This window comes from Syngnathus floridae, chromosome 3, assembly GCF_059516105.1.
Source record: "Syngnathus floridae isolate MCC-2025c chromosome 3, RoL_Sflo_1.0, whole genome shotgun sequence".
NCBI classification, from domain to species: domain Eukaryota; kingdom Metazoa; phylum Chordata; class Actinopteri; order Syngnathiformes; family Syngnathidae; genus Syngnathus; species Syngnathus floridae.
Genome location: NC_142415.1, coordinates 16,751,468 through 16,777,802, shown reverse-complemented (window position 1 = coordinate 16,777,802; position 26,335 = coordinate 16,751,468). Strand labels below are relative to the sequence as shown.

The 26,335-nt window shown below is 44.4% G+C and overlaps 1 protein-coding gene and 2 long non-coding RNA genes across 5 annotated transcripts in view; 2 read left to right on the top strand and 1 right to left on the bottom strand.

Annotated features, from left to right (window-relative positions):
* Positions 1-18,823, top strand: part of igdcc4 (immunoglobulin superfamily, DCC subclass, member 4) — a 58,572-nt gene extending 39,749 nt beyond the window's left edge. For 2 of the 3 annotated variants that reach the window (XM_088371504.1, XM_088371505.1), the window contains exons 15-20: positions 15,157-15,327; positions 15,482-15,616; positions 16,556-16,658; positions 16,750-16,921; positions 16,988-17,107; positions 17,238-18,823. In XM_088371504.1, the coding sequence (XP_088227630.1) occupies positions 15,157-15,327; positions 15,482-15,616; positions 16,556-16,658; positions 16,750-16,921; positions 16,988-17,107; positions 17,238-17,684 (1,148 nt within the window). In that variant the 3' untranslated portion in view covers positions 17,685-18,823. The remainder of the gene's footprint in view (positions 1-15,156; positions 15,328-15,481; positions 15,617-16,555; positions 16,659-16,749; positions 16,922-16,987; positions 17,108-17,237) is intronic. The other variant, XM_088371506.1, reaches the window with a different exon arrangement.
* LOC148400856 (uncharacterized) lies at positions 3,792-11,471 on the bottom strand. The gene is made up of 4 exons (XR_015857594.1): positions 10,650-11,471; positions 10,525-10,580; positions 10,407-10,435; positions 3,792-9,987 (listed from the first exon to the last, which is right to left on the bottom strand). It is a non-coding gene; the product is annotated as an uncharacterized LOC148400856 (long non-coding RNA).
* A 2,090-nt stretch (positions 18,824-20,913) lies between the features above and the next one.
* Positions 20,914-26,335, top strand: part of LOC148400853 (uncharacterized) — a 164,126-nt gene continuing 158,704 nt past the window's right edge. The window contains exons 1-3 of the long non-coding RNA XR_015857593.1: positions 20,914-21,412; positions 21,603-21,682; positions 23,741-23,865. This is a non-coding gene — a long non-coding RNA (uncharacterized LOC148400853). The remainder of the gene's footprint in view (positions 21,413-21,602; positions 21,683-23,740; positions 23,866-26,335) is intronic.

Genomic DNA, 26,335 nt, shown 5'->3' with positions numbered 1-26,335 from the left:
GCGCTTCTTCCCCCTCCTGATACGCCAGATGGACCAGAATTTCCTCGAAGCCGTCCGGGAGTCATTCTCAATGGCCTCGCCAAACTGCTCCCACACCCGGGTTTTTGCCTCGACAACCGGCAAAGCTGCGTTCCGCTTGGCCATCAGGTACCTGTCGGCTGCCTCCGGAGTCCCATGGGTCAATACATCCCAACAGAACGCTTCAGCTTGACAGCAACCCTTACCGCCGGTGTCCACCAGCAAGTTTGGGGATTGCGACGACCACCGACCACCTCACGGCCACAGCTCCAGTCAGCCGCCTCAACAATAGAGGCACATAACATGGTCCACTCGGACTCAATGTCCACCGCCACATCTAGAACGTGGAAAAAGGTTCTGCCGGAGGTGGGAGTTGAAGCTCTTCCCGACAGGGGATTTTGCCAGATGCTTCCAGCAGACCCTCACAGTGCGTTTGGGTCTTCCAGGTCGGACCGACATTTCCCACCGTCGGAGCAAACCTACCACCAAGTGGTGATCAGTTGACAGCTCCGCCACTATTTTCACCCGAGTGACCAAAACATGCGGCCGCCAATCCGATCAGCCCATTACAAAGTCGATGATCGAACTGCGGCCTAGGGTGTCCTGGTGCCAAGTGCACACATAGACACCCTTATGTTCGAACATGGTGTTCCTAATTGACAATCTGTGTCGAGCACAGAAGTCCAACAATAGAACACCGCTCGGGTTCAAATCGTGGGCATCGTTACTCCCAATCACGCCCTTCCAAGTCTCACTGTCATTGCCCACGTGGGCATTGAGAGTCGCCCAGTAGACTGACGGAGCCACCAGATAGAGCTCTCTCCAGCACTTCCTCCACAAACCTCAAAAAGGGTGGGTACTCTGAGCTGCTGTACGATGCATAGGCACAAACAACACTCAGGACTCGCCCCCCGACCTGAAGGCGGAGGGAGGCTACCTTCTCATTAATACAGGGACCAAACCACCCTTATCAGTTGGTTCAGGACCCTGTACTCCTGAAGTACCCTCCCCAGAACATCCCGAGGGACACGGTCGAGCACTTTCTCCAAGTCCACAAAAAACATGCGGACTGGTTGAGCGAACTCCCATGCCCCCTTGAGAATCCTGCCAAGGGTATAGAGGTGGTCCACTGTTCCACGGCCAGGACGAAAGCCACACTGCTCGTCCTCAATCCAAAGTCCGACCTCCCGGCAGACCCTCCTCTCCAGCACCCCTAAATAGACCTTACCAGGGAGGCTGATGAGTGTGATTCCTCTGCAGTTGGAACACATACCCTGGTCCCCCTTCTTAAAGAGGGGAACCACCACCCCAGTCAGTCAATTCAGAGGCACCTACCCCGATGGCCACGCGATGTTGCAGGGGTGTGTCAAACAGGACAGCCCCACAACATCCAGATCCTCTAAGACCTCCAGGCGGATCTCATCCACCACTGGGGCCTTGCCCCGAGGAGTTCTTTTTAACAGCCTCAGTGACTTCGACCCCAGTGATTGGAGAGTCCACCTCAGAGTCTTCAGGCCTTGCTTCCACAGTGGAATGGCGTGTCGGCGGAATTGAGGTCTTCAAAATATTCTCCCCGACACACAACGTCCCTATTTGAGGTCAGCAGCACGCCATCTTCACTGTTAACAGTGTTGACGGTGCGCTTCTTCCCCCTCCTGATACGCCAGATGGACCAGAATTTCCTCGAAGCCGTCCGGGAGTCATTCTCAATGGCCTCGCCAAACTGCTCCCACACCCGGGTTTTTGCCTCGACAACCGGCAAAGCTGCGTTCCGCTTGGCCATCAGGTACCTGTCGGCTGCCTCCGGAGTCCCATGGGTCAATACATCCCAACAGAACGCTTCAGCTTGACAGCAACCCTTACCGCCGGTGTCCACCAGCAAGTTTGGGGATTGCGACGACCACCGACCACCTCACGGCCACAGCTCCAGTCAGCCGCCTCAACAATAGAGGCACATAACATTGTCCACTCGGACTCAATGTCCACCGCCACATCTAGAACGTGGAAAAAGGTTCTGCCGGAGGTGGGAGTTGAAGCTCTTCCCGACAGGGGATTTTGCCAGATGCTTCCAGCAGACCCTCACAGTGCGTTTGGGTCTTCCAGGTCGGACCGACATTTCCCACCGTCGGAGCAAACCTACCACCAAGTGGTGATCAGTTGACAGCTCCGCCACTATTTTCACCCGAGTGACCAAAACATGCGGCCGCCAATCCGATCAGCCCATTACAAAGTCGATGATCGAACTGCGGCCTAGGGTGTCCTGGTGCCAAGTGCACACATAGACACCCTCATGTTCGAACATGGTGTTCCTAATTGACAATCTGTGTCGAGCACAGAAGTCCAACAATAGAACACCGCTCGGGTTCAAATCGTGGGCATCGTTACTCCCAATCACGCCCTTCCAAGTCTCACTGTCATTGCCCACGTGGGCATTGAGAGTCGCCCAGTAGACTGACGGAGCCACCAGATAGAGCTCTCTCCAGCACTTCCTCCACAAACCTCAAAAAGGGTGGGTACTCTGAGCTGCTGTACGATGCATAGGCACAAACAACACTCAGGACTCGCCCCCCGACCTGAAGGCGGAGGGAGGCTACCTTCTCATTAATACAGGGACCAAACCACCCTTATCAGTTGGTTCAGGACCCTGTACTCCTGAAGTACCCTCCCCAGAACATCCCGAGGGACACGGTCGAGCACTTTCTCCAAGTCCACAAAAAACATGCGGACTGGTTGAGCGAACTCCCATGCCCCCTTGAGAATCCTGCCAAGGGTATAGAGGTGGTCCACTGTTCCACGGCCAGGACGAAAGCCACACTGCTCGTCCTCAATCCAAAGTCCGACCTCCCGGCAGACCCTCCTCTCCAGCACCCCTAAATAGACCTTACCAGGGAGGCTGATGAGTGTGATTCCTCTGCAGTTGGAACACATACCCTGGTCCCCCTTCTTAAAGAGGGGAACCACCACCCCAGTCAGTCAATTCAGAGGCACCTACCCCGATGGCCACGCGATGTTGCAGGGGTGTGTCAAACAGGACAGCCCCACAACATCCAGATCCTCTAAGACCTCCAGGCGGATCTCATCCACCACTGGGGCCTTGCCCCGAGGAGTTCTTTGTAACAGCCTCAGTGACTTCGACCCCAGTGATTGGAGAGTCCACCTCAGAGTCTTCAGGCCTTGCTTCCACAGTGGAATGGCGTGTCGGTGGAATTGAGGTCTTCAAAATATTCTCCCCGACACACGACATCCCTAGTTGAGGTCAGCAGCACGCCATCTTCACTGTTAACAGTGTTGACGGTGCGCTTCTTCCCCCTCCTGATACGCCAGATGGACCAGAATTTCCTCGAAGCCGTCCGGGAGTCATTCTCAATGGCCTCGCCAAACTGCTCCCACACCCGGGTTTTTGCCTCGACAACCGGCAAAGCTGCGTTCCGCTTGGCCATCAGGTACCTGTCGGCTGCCTCCGGAGTCCCATGGGTCAATACATCCCAACAGAACGCTTCAGCTTGACAGCAACCCTTACCGCCGGTGTCCACCAGCAAGTTTGGGGATTGCGACGACCACCGACCACCTCACGGCCACAGCTCCAGTCAGCCGCCTCAACAATAGAGGCACATAACATGGTCCACTCGGACTCAATGTCCACCGCCACATCTAGAACGTGGAAAAAGGTTCTGCCGGAGGTGGGAGTTGAAGCTCTTCCCGACAGGGGATTTTGCCAGATGCTTCCAGCAGACCCTCACAGTGCGTTTGGGTCTTCCATGTCGGACCGACATTTCCCACCGTCGGAGCAAACCTACCACCAAGTGGTGATCAGTTGACAGCTCCGCCACTATTTTCACCCGAGTGACCAAAACATGCGGCCGCCAATCCGATCAGCCCATTACAAAGTCGATGATCGAACTGCGGCCTAGGGTGTCCTGGTGCCAAGTGCACACATAGACACCCTTATGTTCGAACATGGTGTTCCTAATTGACAATCTGTGTCGAGCACAGAAGTCCAACAATAGAACACCGCTCGGGTTCAAATCGTGGGCATCGTTACTCCCAATCACGCCCTTCCAAGTCTCACTGTCATTGCCCACGTGGGCATTGAGAGTCGCCCAGTAGACTGACGGAGCCACCAGATAGAGCTCTCTCCAGCACTTCCTCCACAAACCTCAAAAAGGGTGGGTACTCTGAGCTGCTGTACGATGCATAGGCACAAACAACACTCAGGACTCGCCCCCCGACCTGAAGGCGGAGGGAGGCTACCTTCTCATTAATACAGGGACCAAACCACCCTTATCAGTTGGTTCAGGACCCTGTACTCCTGAAGTACCCTCCCCAGAACATCCCGAGGGACACGGTCGAGCACTTTCTCCAAGTCCACAAAAAACATGCGGACTGGTTGAGCGAACTCCCATGCCCCCTTGAGAATCCTGCCAAGGGTATAGAGGTGGTCCACTGTTCCACGGCCAGGACGAAAGCCACACTGCTCGTCCTCAATCCAAAGTCCGACCTCCCGGCAGACCCTCCTCTCCAGCACCCCTAAATAGACCTTACCAGGGAGGCTGATGAGTGTGATTCCTCTGCAGTTGGAACACATACCCTGGTCCCCCTTCTTAAAGAGGGGAACCACCACCCCAGTCAGTCAATTCAGAGGCACCTACCCCGATGGCCACGCGATGTTGCAGGGGTGTGTCAAACAGGACAGCCCCACAACATCCAGATCCTCTAAGACCTCCAGGCGGATCTCATCCACCACTGGGGCCTTGCCCCGAGGAGTTCTTTTTAACAGCCTCAGTGACTTTGACCCCAGTGATTGGAGAGTCCACCTCAGAGTCTTCAGGCCTTGCTTCCACAGTGGAATGGCGTGTCGGTGGAATTGAGGTCTTCAAAATATTCTCCCCGACACACGACGTCCCTAGTTGAGGTCAGCAGCACGCCATCTTCACTGTTAACAGTGTTGACGGTGCGCTTCTTCCCCCTCCTGATACGCCAGATGGACCAGAATTTCCTCGAAGCCGTCCGGGAGTCATTCTCAATGGCCTCGCCAAACTGCTCCCACACCCGGGTTTTTGCCTCGACAACCGGCAAAGCTGCGTTCCGCTTGGCCATCAGGTACCTGTCGGCTGCCTCCGGAGTCCCATGGGTCAATACATCCCAACAGAACGCTTCAGCTTGACAGCAACCCTTACCGCCGGTGTCCACCAGCAAGTTTGGGGATTGCGACGACCACCGACCACCTCACGGCCACAGCTCCAGTCAGCCGCCTCAACAATAGAGGCACATAACATGGTCCACTCGGACTCAATGTCCACCGCCACATCTAGAACGTGGAAAAAGGTTCTGCCGGAGGTGGGAGTTGAAGCTCTTCCCGACAGGGGATTTTGCCAGATGCTTCCAGCAGACCCTCACAGTGCGTTTGGGTCTTCCAGGTCGGACCGACATTTCCCACCGTCGGAGCAAACCTACCACCAAGTGGTGATCAGTTGACAGCTCCGCCACTATTTTCACCCGAGTGACCAAAACATGCGGCCGCCAATCCGATCAGCCCATTACAAAGTCGGTGATCGAACTGCGGCCTAGGGTGTCCTGGTGCCAAGTGCACACATAGACACCCTTATGTTCGAACATGGTGTTCCTAATTGACAATCTGTGTCGAGCACAGAAGTCCAACAATAGAACACCGCTCGGGTTCAAATCGTGGGCATCGTTACTCCCAATCACGCCCTTCCAAGTCTCATTGTCATTGCCCACGTGGGCATTGAGAGTCGCCCAGTAGACTGACGGAGCCACCAGATAGAGCTCTCTCCAGCACTTCCTCCAAAGACCTCAAAAAGGGTGGGTACTCTGAGCTGCTGTACGATGCATAGGCACAAACAACACTCAGGACTCGCCCCCCGACCTGAAGGCGGAGGGAGGCTACCTTCTCATTAATACAGGGACCAAACCACCCTTATCAGTTGGTTCAGGACACTGTACTCCTGAAGTACCCTCCCCAGAACATCCCGAGGGACACGGTCGAGCACTTTCTCCAAGTCTACAAAAAACATGCGGACTGGTTGAGCGAACTCCCATGCCCCCTTGAGAATCCTGCCAAGGGTATAGAGGTGGTCCACTGTTCCACGGCCAGGACGAAAGCCACACTGCTCGTCCTCAATCCAAAGTCCGACCTCCCGGCAGACCCTCCTCTCCAGCACCCCTAAATAGACCTTACCAGGGAGGCTGATGAGTGTGATTCCTCTGCAGTTGGAACACATACCCTGGTCCCCCTTCTTAAAGAGGGGAACCACCACCCCAGTCAGTCAATTCAGAGGCACCTACCCCGATGGCCACGCGATGTTGCAGGGGTGTGTCAAACAGGACAGCCCCACAACATCCAGATCCTCTAAGACCTCCAGGCGGATCTCATCCACCACTGGGGCCTTGCCCCGAGGAGTTCTTTTTAACAGCCTCAGTGACTTCGACCCCAGTGATTGGAGAGTCCACCTCAGAATCTTCAGGCCTTGCTTCCACAGTGGAATGGCGTGTCGGTGGAATTGAGGTTTTCAAAATATTCTCCCCTACACACGACGTCCCTAGTTGAGGTCAGCAGCACGCCATCTTCACTGTTAACAGTGTTGACGGTGCGCTTCTTCCCCCTCCTGATACGCCAGATGGACCAGAATTTCCTCGAAGCCGTCCGGGAGTCATTCTCAATGGCCTCGCCAAACTGCTCCCACACCCGGGTTTTTGCCTCGACAACCGGCAAAGCTGCGTTCCGCTTGGCCATCAGGTACCTGTCGGCTGCCTCCGGAGTCCCATGGGTCAATACATCCCAACAGAACGCTTCAGCTTGACAGCAACCCTTACCGCCGGTGTCCACCAGCAAGTTTGGGGATTGCGACGACCACCGACCACCTCACGGCCACAGCTCCAGTCAGCCGCCTCAACAATAGAGGCACATAACATGGTCCACTCGGACTCAATGTCCACCGCCACATCTAGAACGTGGAAAAAGGTTCTGCCGGAGGTGGGAGTTGAAGCTCTTCCCGACAGGGGATTTTGCCAGATGCTTCCAGCAGACCCTCACAGTGCGTTTGGGTCTTCCAGGTCGGACCGACATTTCCCACCGTCGGAGCAAACCTACCACCAAGTGGTGATCAGTTGACAGCTCCGCCACTATTTTCACCCGAGTGACCAAAACATGCGGCCGCCAATCCGATCAGCCCATTACAAAGTCGATGATCGAACTGCGGCCTAGGGTGTCCTGGTGCCAAGTGCACACATAGACACCCTTATGTTCGAACATGGTGTTCCTAATTGACAATCTGTGTCGAGCACAGAAGTCCAACAATAGAACACCGCTCGGGTTCAAATCGTGGGCATCGTTACTCCCAATCACGCCCTTCCAAGTCTCACTGTCATTGCCCACGTGGGCATTGAGAGTCGCCCAGTAGACTGACGGAGCCACCAGATAGAGCTCTCTCCAGCACTTCCTCCAAAGACCTCAAAAAGGGTGGGTACTCTGAGCTGCTGTACGATGCATAGGCACAAACAACACTCAGGACTCGCCCCCCGACCTGAAGGCGGAGGGAGGCTACCTTCTCATTAATACAGGGACCAAACCACCCTTATCAGTTGGTTCAGGACCCTGTACTCCTGAAGTACCCTCCCCAGAACATCCCGAGGGACACGGTCGAGCACTTTCTCCAAGTCCACAAAAAACATGCGGACTGGTTGAGCGAACTCCCATGCCCCCTTGAGAATCCTGCCAAGGGTATAGAGGTGGTCCACTGTTCCACGGCCAGGACGAAAGCCACACTGCTCGTCCTCAATCCAAAGTCCGACCTCCCGGCAGACCCTCCTCTCCAGCACCCCTAAATAGACCTTACCAGGGAGGCTGATGAGTGTGATTCCTCTGCAGTTGGAACACATACCCTGGTCCCCCTTCTTAAAGAGGGGAACCACCACCCCAGTCAGTCAATTCAGAGGCACCTACCCCGATGGCCACGCGATGTTGCAGGGGTGTGTCAAACAGGACAGCCCCACAACATCCAGATCCTTTAAGACCTCCAGGCGGATCTCATCCACCACTGACCCTTGCCCCTGAGGAGTTCTTTTTAACAGCCTCAGTGACTTCGACCCCAGTGATTGGAGAGTCCACCTCAGAGTCTTCAGGCCTTGCTTCCACAATGGAATGGCGTGTCAGTGGAATTGAGATCTTCAAAATATTCTCCCCGACTCACGACGTCCCTAGTTGAGGTCAGCAGCAAGCCATCTTCACTGTTAACAGTGTTTATGATGCGCTTCTTCCCCCTCCTGATACGCCAGATGGACGAGAATTTCCTCGAAGCCGTCCGGAAGTCATTCTCAATGGCCTCGCCAAACTGCTCCCACACCCGGGTTTTTGCCTCAGCAACCGGCAAAGCTGCGTTCCGCTTGGTCATCAGGTACCTGTCGGCTGCCTCCGGAGTCCCATGGGTCAATACATCCCAACAGAACTCCTTCAGCCTGTCAGCATCCCTTACCGCCGGTGTCCACCAGCAAGTTTGGGGATTGCGACGACCACCAACCACCTCACCGCCACAGCTCCAGTCAGCCGCCTCAACAATAGAGGCACAGAACATGGTCCACTCGGACTCAATGTCCCCTGCTGCATCCAGAACGTGGAAAAAGGTTCTGCTGGAGGTGGGAGTTGAAGCTCTTCCTGACCGGATTTTGCCAGATGCTTCCAGCAGACCCTCACAGTGCGTTTGGGTTTTCCAGGTCGGACCGGCATTTCCCACCATCGGAGCAAACCTACCACCAAGTGGTGATCAGTTGACAGCTTCGCCACTATGTTCACGTGAACCGAGTGACCAAAACATGCGGCCGCCAATCCGAACACAAGACTACAACGTCAATCATCGAACTGCGGCCCAGGGTGTCCTGGTTCCAAGTGCACACATAGACACCCTTATGTTTGAACATGGTGTTCATTATTGGCAATCTGTGCCGAGCACAGAAGTCCAACAATAGAACACCACTCGTGTTCAAATTGAGGACACCGTTACTCCCAATCACGCCCTTCCAGGTCTCACTGTCATTGCCCACGTGAGCATTGAGAGTCACCCAGTGGACTGACGGAGTCACCAGATGGAGCTCTCTCCAGCACTTCCTCCAAAGACCCCCAAAAGGGTGGGTACTCTGAGCTGCTGTTCGGTGCATAGGAACAAACAATACTCAGGACTCGTCCCCCGAGGAGTTGGACCACACTTTCTGGTCCCCGGACAGTTCCACTACTCTCTTCACCAAAGTAACCAAAACATGCGGCCGCAAATCCGATGACACGACTACAAAATAGATCATCGAACTGCGACTTAGGGTGTCCTGGTGCCAAGTGCACAAATGGACACCCTTATTTTTGAACATGGTTTTCATTATTAAATTAAATTATTAGCATTTTACATCATCATTATTATTGGCAAATGTATTATAACTTCATGAGTTTTCACACTTGAAAAGGAAGGATTTGACCACACTATGACTCCACTCTTTGTTTGGGTTTTCAAGTTTTTTGTTCGGGAAACAATCAAGGTGAAAAACCGGTAGTCCGTTTGGTCTCCTCTCCCGATGAATGTTTCCTTTCTCCATGGAGCTCAGTGCTGTTCACTACTACTGCTGTTACTCACTGAACGAAAGGATTGTGTTGTTTGCTACTACTGCTGCTGCTGTGCTGCTCACTGGACAAACGGAGTGTGTAGTTTGCTGGTATGAACACTGGTGTGTGTGTGCTCTCAATCAGGCTCAATTGCGCTCAGCTGTTAAGGAGCTCTGTGCTAAAATGCTAACATACTTGTCGTAAAGTGTGACCTTTGTAAATGAGTGATAATGACTTACTTGTTTGCTGTTCTCCTCAAGTATTCAGATCATAATGGCTGACATAATTTTCTGAACTCCAGATGAACACACGTGGAACTTACAGTACACCATTGAAATGAAGACAAATGAAATTTGCGCAGCTCCCTAAAAAACAATGACAAAAGAAATAGTTAATTGTGTTTGATTTTTACTTCATAAAAACCTACAATAATAGTACAATTGTAAAAAATGTAAAGAATTACTGAAAAACAGTTTGAACATCAGAATTTCGTGCTTCAGCATAATACAAGTTGAGCCACTAATCTTCAATCGTTTTTTAGTAAACCTCATATATGCTCGTGAGTATTGTTATATTTTCTGCCTTCAACTGTTGCTGCAAACTTTGTGTTCAAATATTGGTGTTATAACGACTGCAACATTGATCAAGGTTTCTTAGCATTGTATGCTAGCACAAGCTCAGACAGTCATAAGGCCCAAGTGATTTGCCTTAGAGTTCCAAGCCCTGTTAAGCGTAAAACTAAGTTACGTGCGCCTTTTAATGACATCAGAAGATAAAAACCTACCTTTCCACATGCCAATCCTTGAGCTAAATCTGGAGGCACAAATCACAACATGGGTAAAAAGGGAAATTACATCTTTGCCATGCCATCAAAAAATCTCAAATTTGTGATCTATACTTACTGTTTGATTTTGTCTTATAATTGCCATAGTGATTTTTGAAAGTAAGCTGCTGACATCTGCAAAAGAATGCTATTATCAACATTAGTTTTGAACTCAAAAATCTCAAATTTGTGATCTATACTTACTGTTTGATTTTGTTTTATAATCGCCACAGTAATTTTTTAAAGCAAGCTGTTGACATCTGCAAAAACAATGCCATTATCAACATTAGTTTTGAATTCACATTTGAATTGTAAATGCATACGACATAACCGTAATAAATGTAGTCTACTCATACAGGTATAAACTGTCAAAAAGATTGTATTCACTTGACATTTTATTTAAAAAAAACATTACATACAACTGACATGAATCAGATTTTGTAGAATTTGTAACAAATTCACTTTAGCGACTATTAACGTTTAGAACCCATTAAAGTTTGTGTCAGAAGCTTCTCTCTTCCAAACTATTAAAACCAAAGCAACGAGTCACGTAGTAAGAACCAAGTACGAGTTAGCAGGCAAGCTACAACTTAAATCCAAACTTGAAATCCTTTGACAATGAAATGGACAAACTTTGCAGGACAAAACTATTACTGAAAAACCTTGAAGACTCACCTCATATCAGCCTTCCTTAGTGCCTTTTTATAAATTTGTCTTTTAGAAGCAAGAGGTGTCGAATTGCCCCGAACTTCGAAGACAACTTTACTTGCTCTGCGCACTTCTTCTTCTTCTTCTTCTTGTTTTTACAGTGGCGCACAATTTATGCACGTTCCTGCCTCCTTGCGGAAATTGTCGAACGAAGCAATACAATATTTCTACATTGCTCATACAAATAACAGCTGGTTTAGGGTTCAATATTTCATATTTGATGGATTTAGTTTTGGCATCTATATAAGGTCTATGGAATAACCTAACTCAAAATACATCAATGAATGTGTAAAATGCTGGCAACAAAAGTGAGTACACCCCAACTGAAAATGTCAAAATTAGACCCAAATGTCAATATTTGTGTGACTACATTATTTTCCAGCACCGCCGTAACCCTCTTAGGCATGGAGTTCACCAGAGCTTCACAGGTCGCCACTGGAATCCTCTTCCATGATGAAATCATAGAGCTGGTGGACTGGCCAAGCATGTCTGCAGACCTAAACCCTATTGAAAATCTGTGTCGGCATCCTCAAACGGAAGGTGGAGGAACGCAAGGTCTCCAACATCCACCAACTCCGTGATGTCATCATGGAAGGGGATTCCAGCGGCGACCTGTGAAGTTCTTGTGAACTCCATGCCTTAAAGGGTTACGGCGATGTTAGAAAATAATGGCGGCCACACAAAATATTGACATTTGGGTCCAATTTTGATATTTTCAGTTGGGGTGTACTCACTTTTGTTGCCAGCATTTAACACATTTATCGATGTATTTTGAGTTTAATTTACTTTGCTATCCAAGCTCTACAGTGACTACTTAACATTGTATCAAAGTGTCATTTCTTCAGTGTTGTCCAATGACAAGATATAATTAAAACATTGCGAAAATAAGAGGGGTGTAGAAATAAGAGGTGTGTACTCGCTTTTGTGAGATACTATAAATTGATCGCGTTACACAGACAATTTCACTTTTCAAGCAAGGCAATTTAAAGGCTTATGAATACAACGCAGAGTGCTCATTTGATGAATAGTTTGCATGGGTTTCTTGGTAGAGTGTAAACAAACCTTAAACATCCGGGAGATGCTAAAATACTTGTCGTAAAGTGTGACTTTTGTAAATGAGTGATAATGACTTACTTGTTTGCTGTTCTCAAGTATTCAGATCATAATGACTGAGGTAATTTTCTGAACTCCAAATGAACACACGCGGAACTTACAGTACAGCATTGGAATGAAGGCAAAGGCAGCCCCCTAAAAAAACAATGAAAAAAGAAAAATAGTTAATATTGTTAATTTTTTACTTTATAAAAACCTACAGTAATAGCATAATTGAAAAAAATGTAAAGAATTACAGAAAAACTGTTTGTATATCAAGATTTCATGCTTCAGTATAATACAAATAGTTGAGCCACTAAGCTTTAATCAGCTTTTAGTATACATATGCCCGTAAGTATTGTTATATGTTCTGCCTACAAGTGTTGCTGCAAAGTTTGTGTTCAAATATTGGTGTTATATTGGCGTTATAACGACTGCAACATTGATCTAGGTTTGTTAGCTTTTTATGTTAGCACAAGCTCAGTCATAAGGCCTAAATGTACCTAAAGGTCCCTTAACTAACATTCGAGAATGTTTTCACAACTACATTTTTTCCCGATGCACAATTTGATGAAGGAAGTAAAAAAGAAAGGATTTTATTCAAGTATATTTCCGTAATTAAAACATGAGCTATAGCATTAAAGCAGAAGGATACAACAACATAATAATGTGAAATTGGGAATAATATTCCTTTTCTAAAACCCTCAAAATCGGCCACAATATGGCAATATAAATATTCCAGCTGGTTATCAAGACTTTTGGGCAGTCAAAGACACTAAAATTACTGTATGAATATCAAGAAATTGAAAACGAAGCAACATTGCACATCATATTTTCAAATAGACGAGATAAACACATTTTTCACGAGACATACTTTTAAATTTATCCATATTTAGGGGCAAGTCTATAAACAGTTCTAACAGTACACACCATTTCCATACTTTTGTAAAGCGGTTTAGAAAAAAAAATCGTGAAGTATGGTAGGCTAAGATACAAGCTAAAGCTACCTCATGTTGCCGCGAATGCTAAATTAGCGCTAAGCTAAGCGTTTACGAGTACAATTACAACAATACGACCAATAATAGTACTACAATAGTTTACTATTAACTTCTCCATATTATTACGAGTGTTGGTAGTAGTTAACTTATTACACATCGTTCTTACCTCATGCGTTTTAACGCTATTTGAAATGGCGTCAACCGGCATTTGATTACACACACCTGCGCAGCACAAGCTAAAGCTACCTCATGTTATCCCGGAATGTTAAATTAGCGCTAAACTAAGCGCTTACGAATACAATTACTACAATACGACCAATAATAGTACTACAATAGCTTATTATTACATTCTCCATATTATTTCGAGTGTTTATAGTAGTTAACTTATTACACATCGCTCTTACCTCATGCGTTTAACGCTATTTGAAATGGAGACAGACTGATTACGCACATCTGCCCAGCACCAGAGAACCAACCTAGTATTCACTACTAATTAATGATAAAAAATGAACTATATGAACAAAACGAACACGATGAACTTAAATAAAATCGTCAAATAAAATACTGGATGAAAAATATGCCAAAATTACTTACTTTGTCACGATGCGGTGTGTTGAAGAATTGAACAACTGCTTCTTTCATGCCTGTCGGCTTCCGTAGCAACTTTCTTATCCCCTCGTCCTATGGAATGTTGATTGCTAAGGGTTAGAGTTGCTGGTTTCATTATACCATATTAAAAAGTATAAATATATTGTGCCTTGTAGGTTTTTCTAATTTTACATTATTTTCTTAATAATTTTACGCCACCAAGTGAACTCTCGGATATTGACCAATAGAGTGTTTCCTGTTCTTAAGATGTTTAAAAGCGAAATAAAAATACTGTATTTTGGATAATTTTGTCCAACAAATGCAACAAATTATTTAATTTGTTTTTTAATACTATTGGAAGCTGTTTATGTTTGAAGCTAATTGTGCGTAGAAATGCAATGTTGGTTGCATTAGAAGACAGATTGTGTCCCGAAGTGTCTTCTCCAGCAAATACACTGGGTGAATAAAGAATCTTTGTTGAACATTCTGGTGCTATTTTATAATACTTTTGTTTATAATATCCTGCCATCTAATAATCATAATAATAATAATAATACATTTTATTTACAAGGTGCCTTTCAAGGCAATCAAGGTCGCCGTACACACATAAAATAGCAAGCACAATTAAAAAAAAAGAGAGAGTCTAAAAGCAAAGAACATCTGTGGCAGAGCGATAAATTTAGACATGTGCTTGCCTAAACAGGTGGGTTTTGAGGTGGGATATGAACAGGTGGATGGAGTCATATCTAGGTGTCTAGGGACAGTAAACAGCCTATATTGTCTCACAAGAAACGTCGTCTGTCGCGAGAGCCACCTGCCAAAGTTGTCTTTTTTTGGACAGGCACGGCTGCATTGGACAATCGTCCGAACCCCGGACGTTGTCTGGACAATTGAAAGTCCGGGAAAGTGACGTCCGAAGAACCGGGGGTCAACTGTATATTTGAATGGAATTGCGTGATGAATAGGGAGGGTGGGAAGGACGGACAGATGGATGGATGGTTTCTAATGTCTGAAATTGTCTGAAAGTCTGAAAGTGAGACGCTAATGTATTGGATGGCTGTCAATCAAAGTTTGGCTCGGCAGGTAATATGAGATTGTGTGTTCAAATGAAATGACCACTGCCAAACTAGCTTCCCTTGCCTCCCACTCTTCGGGCTGTACCCAGGTGGCTACAATATGAGGACGCAGATGGTTGTCGCATAGCATTTCCAAACCCCCGCTAAGACAAAACACACACACGTACCCCAGCTGAGAACCTTATTTGTGGCTTTTAATTACCGACTGCTGCACCCACAGCTCACTCCCTCCTGTTCTGGTTCCATCAGGGCCTTCCTCGCCGCCGCAGGAGCTGCACCTGAGCACCATCGACTCATCCTCAGTGCTGGTGAGCTGGCGGCCTCCGCTGGAGCCAAACGGTGTCATCACAGGCTACAGGATCCTGTTCAGCAGCAACCTGAGCCAACCTGAGCATATGTGGAAGAACCTTTCTCAGGATGGTAAGGAAGTAAACACTTCAAGATCTCCATCACAAGAGATGACCATTCATGATTTTTTTGCACCTCCCTAAAAATAAAATAAGAAGCAGATACTAACATTATTGTACTTATTACACACTCCAAAACATTTGTCTCTATTTTCTCTACCATACAGGCAGCATCACCAGTATTGTGGTGCAGGGGTTATCCAGTGGCACCCATTATTTTTTCAAGTTGGGAGCATCCACAGAGGTTGGAGCCGGCCCTTATTCTCTTGTAAAGGACACTCACACACCTCCTGACCAATACGGTATGTGCTATTCATAACCCATCTGCATTCCTTTAAAGCAGAAAGATCTTTTCCTCAGTTTTAGATATTTCTCATGTGCCTTAAAATATCTCCATGACAGTCATTAGCAGTAGCTCTTGGGGACTGTGTGTAGGTGGTGCACACAGCAAACGCAAAAACACACATTCAATGTCATGCATGATAGGTGGGCAGGTACTTCAGAGTAGACACATAGCTATTTATAAACAAGCCATAAAAAAGTCAATGTTCCATAATATGTCCTGTTTAATATGAAGTCTCAGTATTATGCTTATGTTGTCGCCATGGTCTACTGTGCAGGCCATGATGCACAATGAATGGGAATGACATAGATGGCGTGTGTGTGTGTGTGTCCATCTGTTTCCTTTCGACTCTGCTGCCAAAAAGATAAGATGGCATAAATGAATATCAATGAAGAGATTTGAATGGACTGCTATTCAATTTTAGCCTTGTCTTACATAAAGAAGTGGCATTCACTTTTGCTTTATTTTGTTCTCTTTGCTAAACAGGAGCTATTTTGCCCCAAAATTGACAAATTTGGACAGCAAAGTGTATTTTTCTGGGAAGAAAATACAGTAAATAATTGCCCTGTGTATCTGCTGCCTCTTGGTGGATTGTTGAAAAATTGGCAATAATACCTCAAACATTAACGGACAGATGTGAAAATTGGTTAGATAAAAATTGTTCTAGATGAAAGCATTGCATAATGACTTGAGTACCTTTCAATTGAGAGGTTCTTTGTCACTATGAAGTCACAAATTAAGTAAATGGATAGATTGTTTGGGGTGTTTTGTAATTGTAAGATGAGCATTCAACAACATATTTACAATCTGGTCTTGCAGAAAAAAGTATAGATAAATCTTTATGGAATATAAAATGCAATATGTGTGTACATCTCTGACACTATTTTTTTTTCACTAGAGCTGGACATCCATGCAGTGACAGGCATCATCGTTGGAGTGTGTCTGGGACTCATATGCATCCTTCTCTGCATGTGTTTCAGTTTCCGCAACACAAAGACCAAGTAATGCTACTCACCCAAATATCCTACCCCAAGCAATACACAAAGTCAAGACAGTAAGAGTGGGAGTCATTTTTATGTGTGCCTTACATAGTGGGGGATCTGGTGGCCTGGACTCCACAGCTGTGACCCCCCAATACAGGAGAGGGGGCTACCCAAGTCCCAGCCGCGCACCAGAGTGCGGCGATTGCCACGAGCTGGAGACGCTAATGCCTTCCACCGGCCAAGAGTCGTCGGCAGAAGCCCCCGAGGAGCAGAGCCTGATGGTGAGCGCCCCCGTTTATGTTTCATGTATTGATTGTGGCGCATCCCATCATCATCGCCATTTACAGGCTGCTTGGAACGGCTCCATCAGTCACAACTGGGCCAATAGAATCACCCGATACAGAGATACCGTCACAGAAGACTCACCGGGATTCATCGCTGGGGAACCCGGTGTGACAAACAATGCGGTAAATGAACATCTCACGTAATGTAATCATCCGTCAACCGCCCAGACCATCAAAAAGATGACCAGTGATATTTGGTGATGGGTCAATTTGTGCTGCCGCAACAATTTGATGAGAAGTTCCGTCCTTGTAGGATTGTCTGAGCGCATCCCCGTCCAATAATCAGGTGGAGGCCGAGGTCATCGTCCACTCGGAGATCTCCGACCCGCCCGGCGAGAAGGTCAAGGCGGACTGCCAGCGGGTCAAGGACTGCAAAGCCACCCGGGGCCCTTCGTTAGAACAGACCGAAGAGAACCTTCCCGGTAAACAGTCGGGGTCGAGCCACCAAAGTCCGATAAGTCCGGCAGCCGAGGAACCTGAGGCGGTTCTCGCCGGCCCGAAGTGTGACTCGGCACTGACCAACGGCTTCCACTCGCCGAAGTTGCCACGGCCCTTGCCCAAATCTGGGGAAAACGGGGACGTTCGATGCTGCCCTTCAGCACAAGCAAAGACCAAGTCTTCTAGTCTCACCCCGGTTCCTTTCGTCACTTCAGGCCTGGTCCACCCTACCTCAGTAGCACACGGTTACTTGTGCCCGTAGTCTCCGCACGCCAAACGGAGACATTCTTAACAGGGACGATTGTGACTACGAGCCTCATTGTCAGAATTTCTTTTGTATTTTGAAGCCACACTTTCATACATATGTAAATACATGATAGTCTATTTTTAGAGGTAGAGTGCTTGTTGTCGGGGTATGCGTTGTAACCATACATTCCTCTGAGCTGCGGAAGCAAAAAAAATAAATTCAGTGCGGACCTCTCGATGACGGGAACCAAAAGGGTAGGCGCCGGTCCAGTGGGTCTCACTGAAGATCCAAAACCAATTTTCAGAATGTCAACCACCCGTGTCTCTCTCTGGCCTCATGCTGTCTCAGGGTCACATACAACTGGAATGTGTGCCGTCGTATCTCAGCGATTCAAACCACACACGTTTTGAAGTGTGGCGTTTCGTATTGCCGTATCCTCAATGCACAACACTTGACTGCAAATGAGCCATTGAGAGCGAGATTGGGCTCGTTCTATTTTTCTTTCTGAGTTCGATGGGCTTTATTTTCATGTTAAGTTGTTAAGTAAATGTTTCTTGTTAAGTAAATAAGAAATGAGCTGCGTGTGATAACCCCGCTGGCGACTCAAATTTTTCCCCACTCCTGATGATTTGACAAGCATTCTTCTGGAAAATATGGGTTTTCCTCTAAGGGAAAATTTTATTTCTTCACTTCAACTTCAAAATGACATAAATGGAGTTTGCCCATTTTAGTTCTTAGTGGCTCAAATGCAAACCAGTAAAAATGGAGTGTCCATGACATCTTGATCCCCACACCCGTACAGACTTTAGTCAAGATTTATTTGTTTTTTGTGTTTGCTATGTTTTGTTTTGTTTTATTTACAAAGAAGTGTTACGGCCACGCAGCGTAGGGAAATAGAAAAGTTAACAACAATAAAGTCGAAATATTACAACAGAAAGTATTGCCATGTTGCCAAAAGTTTGAACCAGAATCAAGTACCAAAACAACAATAAATTCAGATTTATAATACGAAAGTTGAAATGAAGCCATCCTTTTGTGAGAATAATTGGAATTTTAAATTAAAGTAAAAAATGTTGAATGAGAATAGTTGTAATCTTAACTGCACACAAACCTAAACCCGCTATCAAGGGAATTACATTTGTTTTATGAAATTACTCAATCTTGTGGTCATTATTTTAATTTGAACAAGTATTAATTTGTTACATAGAAGTATTATGGGGACAGTTATGTTTTTTTGTAGGGGGGGAGGAGTCATCTTGCGACAAATGACAAATCGGAATATGAGAATGTGTCATTCTAGTGAAATTACATCATATGATTTACAACTTGATACTGACATGTTCTAGTTGACTTGTCAGAATTTTCCTCACATGAATTTGACATTTTGTCATTTTAACATCAGCTGATAGTTTTTGTTCTTCTTTTCATTGTGGCCCAAATACCTACTCTGTATTTTTTCAATTTTTAATATCTGATTTTGAGAAGCATGTAAACATTGTGGAGCTTGGTTTTATCATGAGATGTTGCTGCCATCTGCGGGTAAATAGGTCACAATGAAAAAAAAAGCATCCACATTCTTCAGGGATCATTTGGGGGGACTCAATAGTAAAATTCAACACACTTAAGTTTTTGATGGCCTAACAAAAATTTGAGTTGTAAAAGTAATGAAGTAAAAAAAAAAAAATGAACTGGTGCATTCCGACTCCTTATCAACCACACTACCTCATTTTTTTTCCAGTTCAGGTCTTCGTTGTGCTTTTATGGCATCATTGTAGCTAGAACCTTTTCCAGTGTTATTCTTCTCACATGCCAAACTACCGCAAATTCAAACAACTGATCATAGCATGGACCATGTTACCGTGTTAGTGCTTTTGGGGAAGGATTCTCCCATACTAGGAATTTTCCACCATTGTCAAAATAGAGTCAAATGGCCCATCCCAAGTCTCAACCCATTTGTGTATTGTTACATTTTTCCAAATGTCCATAATTGACATGTTGCATTATGTTGATGCATTGTGCTGTTTCTAATGCTGCATTTAAAAGAAAACAAAACTGAAGAATGTGATTTTTTTTTTTTTTTACTCCTTGCACATGGGCAAATTCATCTACAACCAGCTTGAAGAAATGTTATTGATGATGCCATACAGTAAAACATTTGTGTTATGTTTTTGTTGTATGAGACGTCATAGTTTATCACAGCTATTATGGAAATTGGCATGACAATATGTCGGTATCTCCGCTAAAGAAGAAAATTAGTAATAGTGACTGCATTTTGTACTTTGTACTGTATTTTTTTTCCCAAACGCGAATTTCTGAGCAATTTGTGCAAATACGCTGACTCAACTTCAGTCTCAGGATGCTTTATTTCAGTATTATGGAAAATGACTACATTTTGTGCTAGATAAAAAAAATATATATTTTGATAAATGGTACAATACCCGTAATATAGATTTGGCAATTTGGTACCCCCTGCAGGCCATAAATATTTGTACATTCACTTTTTTTTGCCATGGTCGAGGTTATTCTTTTTTTCACTTTGCATGGCCTCTTATTCACAATTTGGGCAAGCTTTTTTCATGTCTTTGGTTTTGTTTTTCTTTTGCTTAGCTGGTTACCAACAATGGAACGAAAGTGTGTTTTTTATGTTTGCATGTATAATTGTGTGTACTCAATGCACAGTTGGTACCTCAAAACCTGACCATGTACAATATAATAAGTACATCCCAATACAATACAATTGACTTTTTTTTAATTACTGTACATAATCGCAGCAACGCAAGTGGGGAAAAAATGAATGTGTTCAAACCATGTCATGAACTTTGTCAGTTCCATATGGTACTGTATTATTTCATGATTGAGTTTATTGCAATATTTCTACACAGAACACACACCGACGCACATTCATGTCAACTGTAAATAATTATTGGATGTTCAGAGAATAACGCCACAATTAACCCAAGGGAAATATTAGATCTACACATGTTTCCCAAGTACATTTCATTTGTGAATTTGTGCACCCCTTACCTCACAAAGGCTTTCTGTAATCGAACCTCTTCTCGTGAGAATTTAATAGGACTTTGAACAAAAACACATTATTAAAGAAAAATGATCTGTTTGAGCTAAGGATGCCTTTCTTAATCGTTTACTATATATATTCTTTCTGTCTGTGAGAGGAAATAAGGCTTTGTGTTTTTCTGTTGGAGTGATGCGCTTGAAGATGATGGACAAAGATGGCAAAATAGTAACAATAAATTAGAAATTTGCCAAATCCAACATTTATGTCAAAATCCAATTCAAGGAGAATTATGATACCGTTATTTTATTGGACCTCATGGAAGTGTAGCTGTACCTAAATTTGTGACTGCTGGACATTGTTGTCATTTATATTCCAACCACAAAGAGGCAGTGTGGTCATTCCCAAAGATTCCCTTGAAGCAACCGAGATTAAAAAACAGAAGAAACGTGCCACTCCCATTAGTTTTTTAATCTTGCAATTCGCGTGCAATGGTGAGCTCAACAGACACGCTTTTAAACATGTAGATGACGTTCAAAATATAAATAAATCTGTTAATTTAAAAGACTGTGAGAGGATATTGTCCACACAAGTGAAAGGTGACAGTCAAGACAGACGGTTTGTTCTGACGTCACATGTCAGAATCCCTGGAGAACTACAATAAAGGCGCATGCAAAAAACGTCACTCACCTCTGCTCCGGTGACAAGGTGACATTTATTTCCCCATCATGTGAGTCACTTAAACCCTTAAAACAAAACCGATGCATTTAAGTGTAAAAAAACGTGACCGATGGAGACATTAAATGCAAACTATTTTTGCACATAGTCTAACATTTTTCCACCATTGCTTGCAGATAAATGTGTGTGTTAGCATTAGCGTGTTTACATCATTGTTTGCATCTTGTGTATTTTCCCTCCAGCTGCTGAGAACCCTCCAGGCCGCATCGTCATTGTATTTCATCTGAGAGTGGGGCAAAGAGTGCGGCAAGTCAAGTAAAAAGTGAGATACTATCTGTGACAGGAAATAAGGTTGCAATCACCTTTCATTTTCTTCTTCTTCCATTGCACTGGCCAACAACCTATTACTATATTTTTTAATCAGTTGTGCAAGTGAACCTTTTGTAGATGAATTTTTCAAACTGATTCCGAATCCGCATACATTGCTTGACTACCTCTTATGTAACATTGCATATAAGATAAAAGTTCCTCAAGACAAAGATGTTTGTAGTTAGTAATATTGAATGATTTTTCAATTAAACCCTTTGCATCAGGTTACCCGGAGAGAGCATTTAATGGCTTTTTAATTATCTTAAATTTATGTCCTGCACTCATGCATTCCATTCTGCAAAATGACTTTCAACACCTCTTCCAGTTAAGGTGCATTTTCCTCTTTGTCAGCGCAACTGTGGGCTATAACCTGCCAATCAAATATTCCCTAAAGCAAACAGAGACAGAATTAAGAAGATTGCAATGGAAAGATAAGGGAGGAGGTAAATGAATGAAGTCTGGGAGAGAGGGATTTGGAAAAAGTCAACTTCAATTAGACTCCTTATCTCCTGTCTTAAAGTCTACATAAACATCCAAAATGGCCACTAAAATGAAAGGTTGCGGGGGGGCACAGCTTGCATTAAAAAATAAAATATAAAAAAGACTGGCACTAATCCTTCTGGAGGGTCAAGCGTAGCTTTTGCATTCCTTTTTGCTACTGTAGGACAAATTTCTCTTATCATATATATTATGTCTTATTTTTTGTCCCATATATAGATTCCATATTATGCTATTTTAACAAATCAAATTTAACTCTCGTCAATTATTCACCAAAGAATGTCGACACTCCGTTAAAAGAGACGTTACCCACACACACTCATTTTAAAAGAGTTCCGAGTCCCTGACATGCTTTTGTCAAATTTATATTTGTGTAATTGGCTCATTTTAGCGGCTCATCAATTTCATTCATCGTGCCAGTCCTCATTTTGCTCTACATTGCTGGGCTAAATGGATGCAAGTGCTATATTTCACAAGTTAATGTTGTTATTATAACCACTGCAGCTTTGCTTACTTCCTGGCATTGGCAGTTTACAAATTCACATAATTGCTCACTCACAGAGAAATTTTCAGTTCTCAAAATATGTTGGAGTGCCTCTTAAATGTCACACTTGAAGAATGGGCAGGCACTCCAGAGAGCAAGTACAACATGTTATCCTTTTAGCTTGTATTGACAACTGGCAAAAATGGTGAGTGATTCACCCAACATGAAAACCAAGATGAAATGTTTTGGATAAACCAGCCAGCATTTGGGAGAGTAAGCAGCCTTGCTGGCAGTTCCCGATGCAGGAAAACTTAGTTCCACATCGGTGAACAGTACAGGCGGACTCTCAGAGGGCCGGCTGACCCACTTTTCAGCTCTCCAAGTAAGCGTAGCGCATCGCACTCGGCCCATTATCTCGGCTGCCGACCTCGTGCAACGGCAACAACGCATGGCGGCCATTAACGGCACATCCTGAGAAATATCATTACCATTCATTTGTCTTTGGGTTCTACTGAGACTGGCGCTTTATTTTAGTCTTGTCATTGGATGTCTGTGAAAGAAGCAACTAAGCTTTCTGTTATGAAACATGTGGAAAACATTTTTCTTAATGTGTATTTTTTTAAGAATAAATTGGCCTTCAGATCATGTGTAAAACTAAGCAACAAAGTAGATATTTTATAAACTGCCTATTTCCACAAAAAAAGCTGTAAGCTGTTCTGAATTTTGCCAAATTGTGACACCCCACTCCCTAATTTACATAACAACCACCTCACATGAAAATTCTCTACTCATGACTCAGAGGCTGGCCCGGGGGAAGATTCGACACATTCAAGAACTAGCGAATCAAAGCCAAAAGTGAAGCGGAGCTGCGTTGTTTTCAGGGCTAGCTTCCGATAAGCATGACAATGTTCTTTAGCATTATGAAATTCTTACATGTTACATGTAATTCTTACACTGTAAAAGTATTTCCATTACAAATCAAGACTCCATTTCCAAATCTTGATCAAGTTCTTGCTCTGTATTGTCCAGGTGTCCCTAATGAGGCGTCCCATCGAATCGCATTTTTCCGAACATTGACTGCCCGAGTTGGCATAAAGGTCAATTTGAGTGAAGACCGTGAAGCCAGCTGATGTCCGACTGATCTTCACATCAAGGTACTGATATATGCTTGTTCACTTTCGTGTCAAGTGTGTTACCATGGTAACCCAATGGTGCTGCCGATTATTTGATACGAACGCTGACTATTTCAACATTACTGCTATAGTATTTTTTTCTTGGGTGAAATAGTGGTTTTGATCCAAGTCCTTAAAATAACCTCAGTACTTGACATCATGAATTATCAGATGCAGCAATAGATGAATAAGAATAGTTAAAGTCTTCGGGATTGCGATGCTCAGTGAAGAAAAGACAGTGTAACTAATAATTCCGTGGTCTTTGTGGTGTGAGGAATAGTTTCTGGGCTCTGAGTGAAAATAAACGCAGGGCTCATTTCATACAAGAGAGCTCCATTCCATAAAGTTTACAACAGAAAATGTGTGAATCGACGGCTTGGCTCGTGATTCTTTGTTTGCTAAAGTGCTGGCACATTAGAATGTCATTAGAGATATTGGTCGCATTAAGCCTGCCTGGTGATCGTCAAATGTGCTTTTTGGGAAAGCATATACTACCCAGAAGTAAGAAAGCCGTTATTTCTCCTGATATTCTTAAAGCGACATCTAACTTTACGATTAGACTTTACACAATGGCGATTTTTGGGGGTGAGTAAATTAATTACTGAGCCGATCAAAACATGGAATACTGTAATGTAGTGTGTCTATTTAAATAACTTATTGACGGCAAATAGCTAACCTGTGAACTGTTTATGGACCATCAACAAAAATATTCTCTAGGTTTTTCGCCCATGTTTGACAATTTTTGTCATTCCCCAAATGAAGAAAAAAACAATTTGAATATGAAATGCAAAATATGTATTATTTTGATTTTTAATAACAATATATAGTTGCTTTGCAACACACAATTACAACTGCAGTCCTTTTAGTGGGGGGAAAAAAAGTTCAAGTATTGCCCTTATTTGACTGTTACCAGGCAAATTAGGCAGTGGGTAGCAGTTAAGATTGTTAGGTTTAAGTAATAAATATTTGAGTTTAAAATGTCCAAATGCATTTGTATACACCTCGTCTTTGTCTTCTGTTAGCGAGTCACTGAATTAGTGATTGAATTTGCATTTTGCAACAACGTTAGATGGACAGATGGTTGGATGGTTAAACAAAAAAAAAAACACCTTACAAAGAAAATGAGTTGTATTGACACGAGCTGCAAGGATCACACTCCAGAGGCAGACTCAATCCCGTATTGATTTTCCCCACATTCCCCAGAGACCACGTTGTCCTTTTGGACTGGGCCTCGTCTACTCCTTAGGGGGGGGAATCACATAGATGAGTTGATTGCAGCTGCAGTTTGAAGAGAAAAAAGGGTCAAGTTCTGCTGCGAGATGAGAAACTCGTCTGAGAGAGGGTGAAAGTGATGAATGGAATTCTGCTGAGCGCCCACGCTCACTTTTGAGGGATTGCCTCCGTAAAGTTAGGAACTCGTATGTCCACATGTGGGTTTGTGGAGCACCTCTAAAAATATCGATAGTGCTGACATAATTATCTCGGCTCACATACGTGCGCACATAAATCAGATGAAGGCACATGAGCCAGGTCACTTGTATAAGGGATTCGCTTGCCTTCATTGAAAAATATTTCAGGGACTCTTTTACACTACTCAGATTTCAGATGAAAATGAAAACAAAATAAAAATGTTTTGTACATTTATTCAATACCAAACTTTTTCAAAGCCTTTTTCAATCTAACACATAAATAAATAAATAATAATTAAAAAAAAAAGAATATGTTTAGTACATTTATTCAGTACCAAGTTTTTTTCAAAGCCTTTTTTCATCTAACTCTAAAAGATATATATAATTACCTGGTTTTGAATGTGTGGAGTCCGAAAAAACTTTGGAATATGTCAACTTGTGCGAATACTGTTGGTGGGAATATGTCCAATATCGTTTTGGCAAAGGCAAGGTTGGATTGTGGGTGATGTTGTCGCCCCCCCATAAAACCTTATTAACAGCACAGATCATGTTTTAAAGAGGGACATTATGGAAAATTGTCTTTTTAATTGCTTGTATACAAATGGTAGTTTCTGGAGTGGCTGCCCAGCAATCAAGTATCAAATTAAATTGCATAACGGAGTTTTTTTTTTTTGCCTAACTCCAAAAATGCACAAGCCATTCAGAAATTAGTTAGCACCACACACACAACTCCGCACACTAATAGAGTCCACAAGTGAGGTCAAATTCCGTCAAGTTTATTTTACATGCAACAAACAATTTTCAAAGTTCCTCTCTACTGCATATAGCCCCCATCCCCATTGACTGAAATCCATTTCCTGTACACGACATGTGATCCTTAGTGCCGTCAGCCGTGTGCATTAGCGGTATAATCCAGATCACATATATACTCACGCTTAAGGTTTTTTCTACAGCGGCACTCTGCATGTCATACATCACAAAAGACAGGATATGCTTGTCCCATCGTGGCCATTACCTTGAATTGCGTTCAATGACATATAAAG